Source organism: Pelmatolapia mariae, linkage group LG12 (genome assembly GCF_036321145.2).
Source record: "Pelmatolapia mariae isolate MD_Pm_ZW linkage group LG12, Pm_UMD_F_2, whole genome shotgun sequence".
NCBI classification, from domain to species: Eukaryota; Metazoa; Chordata; class Actinopteri; order Cichliformes; family Cichlidae; genus Pelmatolapia; species Pelmatolapia mariae.
The window spans coordinates 3772982-3777984 of NC_086237.1; the positions used below are offsets into that span (position 1 = coordinate 3772982).

General features: G+C 43.6%; 1 protein-coding gene across 1 annotated transcript; it reads left to right on the forward strand.

Annotated features, from left to right (window-relative positions):
• Positions 1–966: 966 nt before the first annotated feature.
• LOC134639164 (GTPase IMAP family member 8-like) lies at positions 967–2914 on the forward strand. Its single transcript, XM_063490255.1, has 3 exons — positions 967–989; positions 1235–1288; positions 1815–2914. Coding segments are annotated over exons 2-3 (1101 nt in total). The 5' UTR covers positions 967–989; positions 1235–1287.
• The last annotated feature ends 2089 nt before the right edge of the window (positions 2915–5003 follow it).

A 5003-nucleotide genomic window follows, 5' to 3' on the forward strand; every position in this document is an offset into this window, starting at 1 on the left:
CCTCCATGCCTGCTTCATGCCCTGGGGGACGGGGCTATGGCCCTCCACACCCTCTAGCAGACCGTTACATGGAGAAACCTTTTGTATACAAGCGCGCTGATCCACACAGGTGTGCACATGGGTGTTCACTGTTCGTAGACATGAACTACACCTTTCTTAGCTGCTACTTCAAAGCACATTGTGCGCTGTCGGTCCTGCGTGCTGCACAACAACATTCAATATTTAGTATTTAGTGTTGTTCACACTTAGCTAGATTAACGTGATGGTGTTGTGTTTAGTATGTTGCTTTTTTTTGTTTTGTTTTTGCTTGTTTTCTCTTCTTTTTCTCTCAACAGGTGATCCAGGAGATTTTTTTTTCTTTGTCTTTGTAAGTGCCCTTTCTCACTGTCCCTTTTCCCTTCTGTTTTTCTTTTCCTTCCTCTCTTTCTTTCTCCCTTTCCTATCCCCCAGTCATGTCTGTCCCATCTGTAACAACTGAAAATAAAATAAATAATAACAACAAAGGTTGATCAAATGGACCAATACGGCAATGCCATGATGATCCATTTGGCAAAATAAATCCATTTGGTATCCTTGTTGGTCTTCAGACAACAATTCTGACGGCTAAAGAACCAAATGGGACAGACAAAAAAAAAAAAAAGGATGCCTCCTGTTTACCTCCTGGGTGAGGTGTTAATGGCATGTCCCACTGGAAGGAGGCCCGGGGGCAGACTTAGGACATGCTGGAGAGATTATATCTCTTGGCTGCCCTGGGAATGCCTTTTTGTCCCCCTGGACAAGCTGGAGGAGGTGGCTGGAGAGAGGGAGGTCTGGGTTTCTCTGCTTAGGCTCCTGCCCCTGCAATCTGGCCCCTGATAAGCAGAAGGAGGTGGATGGATCGATGGACGAAAATAACATAGTCAAAACCACAAGAACTATGATTCCACGTAAACTCAAAACTCTGGATCAACAACCGAGGGACCCTGATAACAAGTTGGGAAAATTTAAATGTGACTATTCGTATTGCCTTGATAAATAGATGTTTGAGACCAAATGTAACCAATTTACAGAGCACTGCTAACATCTAATACTGAGAAAGAACAAAAGCCAACACATATGAGTCAAGGCATCAAACACAGGATCAAAACCAACACAGTGAAAAGATTCACTAGAAAGAGGTCTCATGTGTCGATAGTAGTTATTTATGAACCAGTGTGTCTGTGTGTGACATCATCATCGTTTTGTTTTATTACAGGAAACCTTCAACCCCTCAGACACAGCAGCAGCAATCCCAACATAAAACCTTCCAGTGAGTTAAACTGCAGTTATGGTGTTTACAGCTATTTTACCATTCAGGATGCACAGTTCAGACTCTCACAGTGACTTCTTTCCATCCATGTTCCCAGTTCTGTTGGATCTGTTGAATTTTCCAAACTTTCTCCATCATCTGATCTTCATCTGTCCAAATCACCTCACACAGTCCTGTATCTGCCTGGCTGACCCCCACAGTCAGGTGTCAGTGTAGCTTTAGTCTTTGTGTTTCAGCTTTTTCCATTTGAACCTTTTTGTGAATCTGTTGCTGCATTTTTGCAGCTTTTTCCTGTCATGTTCCAACATAATCAGTGGACTCTTTCATCTACGTAGTCTCATAAATTTAGGAGTAACCATGTAACTGTAACTCATGACATCAATAATGCCTGATACATTCTGTAGAAAATTCACTTTGTCTTTAGCCTCTGCACTAGCACACAACCCACTCAGAGAAACACCTCATGAAACGTCAGCTTCCTCTGAATGCCTGATGTGTATATCTAATTTAGTTTTTGTCTTTTCAGTGTCTGAGCTGAGGGTTGTTCTGCTGGGGAACAGCTGGTCTTTGAGGAGAGATGTGGGGAACTTCATAGTGGGAGAGACTGAGTTCAGCACTGTGGAGCCGGACTGCTGTGAGACAAGTAGACCACTGAAGGAAAAGAAACTCGTTCTCATCAGCACTCCAGATCTGCTGCTTCCAAACATCTCTGAGGACAAACTGAAGGAACATGTGAAAAACTGTGTGATGCTCTCTGATCCTGGACCTCATGTGTTCCTGCTGGTTCTGCAGCTTGAAGACTTCACTGAGGAGCACAAACAGAGACTCTGCAGAGCCCTTCAGCTCTTCAGTGATCGATCATTTGACCATTCACTAATTTTCATGTCAACATGCAGAGAGGAGAGCTCATTTGAAAACTGTGTGACTCATCCACCGTTAAATGACATAATCAGACTGTGCAGATACAGATACCTGTGGCAGAAGAGCTTTGAACATTCAGAGCTGTTAACACGTTTGGTTCAAACAGCGAAGGAGATAAATGAAGATCATCTGAGCTGTGATGTATTTGAGGATGAGGATGGTGGATTATTCATGAGACCAAAGTCTGTTTTAAACCTGGTTCTGTGTGGGAGGAGAGGAGCAGGGAAGACTTCAGCAGCCAAGGCCATTTTAGGTCAGACAGAGCTTCATTCAGTCTCCAACTCATCAGAGTGTGTTAAACATCAGGGAGAGGTGTGTGGACGTTGGGTTTCCCTGGTGGAGCTGCCTGCCTTGTATGGAAAACCTCAGGAGGCAGTGATGGAAGAATCACTCAGGTGTATCTCCCTCTGTGATCCTGAGGGTGTCCACGCCTTCATCCTGGTCCTACCTGTGGATTCCCTCACTGATGAAGACAAGGGAGAGTTAGAGACCATCCAGAACACATTCAGCTCTCGAGTCAATGACTTCACCATGATTCTGTTCACTGTGGACTCAGATCCTACAGATCCAACTGTTCTTAACTTTTTAAAGAAAAACCAGGACATCCAGGAGCTCTGTGAGAGCTGTGGAGGAAGATCTGTTGTTCTCAACATCAAGGACAAACAGCCGATCCCAGAGATGTTTGAGGTTGTGGCAAGGGTGTAGATTTGGTTTTGGCATTGGTGGGGACGGATGATTCAACCACCGAACCCTGCCCTGTTTCTTTTTTCCCCCCTTTTTTCTTGATTAAAAAGGAGAAATATACTTGCCTATGTAACCCTCTCAAGGTTATCCACTGCTGTTCAAGCCAGTGATTTAATGTTTAATGTATGCAGTACTGATTCTGTCCAACAGAGGGCAGTGATGGCGCTATAGTTGTCCTGCACTGCATTATGCGGCAAGAAGAAGAGCTGCAGCGGAGCAGATAGCCAGCAAGCTAGAAGAAGAACGCACAAGCGCATTGAGTACCGAAGAGAATAAGAACTGTTTTTTCTAAGTGTTAAGGTTCTTACAGTTACAGACTTATTAGGATTTGCTTACCATGCATCCCTTTTTCCAGTTGTTATTTTACTTTGTTGGGACATAGTGCGAGAGACAGTTGCTGGATACTCGATTGGCGATTGGAAGGCGAATCCAGTGGGGTTTTTTCCAGAGACGCATCGCTCCACCCAGAAGGACGGCGAACGAGGATTTTACTCATCTTTGCAGATAAGCACTGGGCTTATCCACACACACACACTACCCGGGTAGATTGACAAAGTTTTTCTCAGAGCTCTGAATTTATTTTATTATTTTTTTTACTTCAACACCATATTTTACTTTTTTTTCCTTTCCTCACCAAACCAGAGTGGTTGGTGGAGGTAGAACTGTGATAAGAGACATAAATGGACTAATATTAATATGGAACCTGAACTGACTGACTGAAGGGGGGATTATATTGGGTTTTGTCTCAGAAGTGTTGTTAACATTCTGCATATTATTGAAGTTGCTGATGAGACTGTTATGTGTTGTAATAAATGCCATAGAGTGTTCTCTATAAGACAGCATAAGGAGGTGTTCTAGTTTCTTGTTCCTCTTCTCCTCATTGAAAGTACCTAGAATATCCATGTCCCTAAGTTAATCAATTAAGGGATCGATTACAAAAGTTGGCGAGCCAGGCCAGGAGGAGTAGATGGAAAATTAGTTTGAAAACACTTCCATTTAGCTGATTTTTGTAAGTCTTTGTTTAAAATTTCACAGCTGTTGATTATTAAGTGTTACCGTTTTTCACAATGTATGCAGAACAGGAATATGGTACTGATATGAAGAAGTGTGTATACATTGAAGGAATTACAGCAACAACTACTGATGATCAAATTACAGAATTTGGTATGCAATTTGGCTGTGTTGACAAAATTCTTAGAGTAAGACAGACAGGGCAAGGTACAGGTGTTAAAGCCCTGGTGGAGTTTGAACCTGAAGAAACTGTCATAAAGTTGGCTTCCACCCTCCCTCTGTACCTTCCCAGCGTTTCGAACCCAGACATTATGTGGCGTGTAGATGGTGCCTGTAAAACTGCTCAGTCTCCAAAGACAATGTCACCCACACTTTTCTCTTGCCAACAAAGTGACAGTTCGGGCTCAGAAAATGAACCAGATTCTGATAATAGTTGGACACCCCTGCTACGTAGACAGACTGCAAAGAATAAAGAGATTGAAGAGGTTGTAGCCAAAACCACATCTAAAGTAAAAGGACAGAGAACTGTCTCCAAGCCAACTCACCCTGTCTCTCAACTAACATTAGACAGTGATGTGTACAACCCTCCTGAAGTCCAAAAGATAATCGTGGAGCATGTCATCAAAAGTGATGCCCCTCCCACTCCAAGTCAGGGCTCTAAAGGTCTTCGCCCATTTTCAGGAAGAGTTCCTAAACCCCAAAATGAAGTAGATTTTGAGACGTGGTCACTTCATGTGGAACTCATGATTCAAGATAATCTCCCACTTGATGTACAACGCCGTAAGATTCTTGAGAGCTTACTCCCCCCAGCTTCGGACTTGGTGAGGCAGCTTGGCCCACATGTGGCTCCTCGTGAATATGTCAAGCTTCTTGGCTCAGCTTATGGCTTAGTTGAGGATGGGGAGGAAATTTTTGCAAGGTCTCTGAATACCCACCAGAACACAGGGGAAAAGGCATCTGAGTATCTTCAGCGGTTGCAGGTGTTGCTCACCACAGCTGCACAGAGGGGTGGTGTGAGGAGTTCAGAGACTAGGAAACA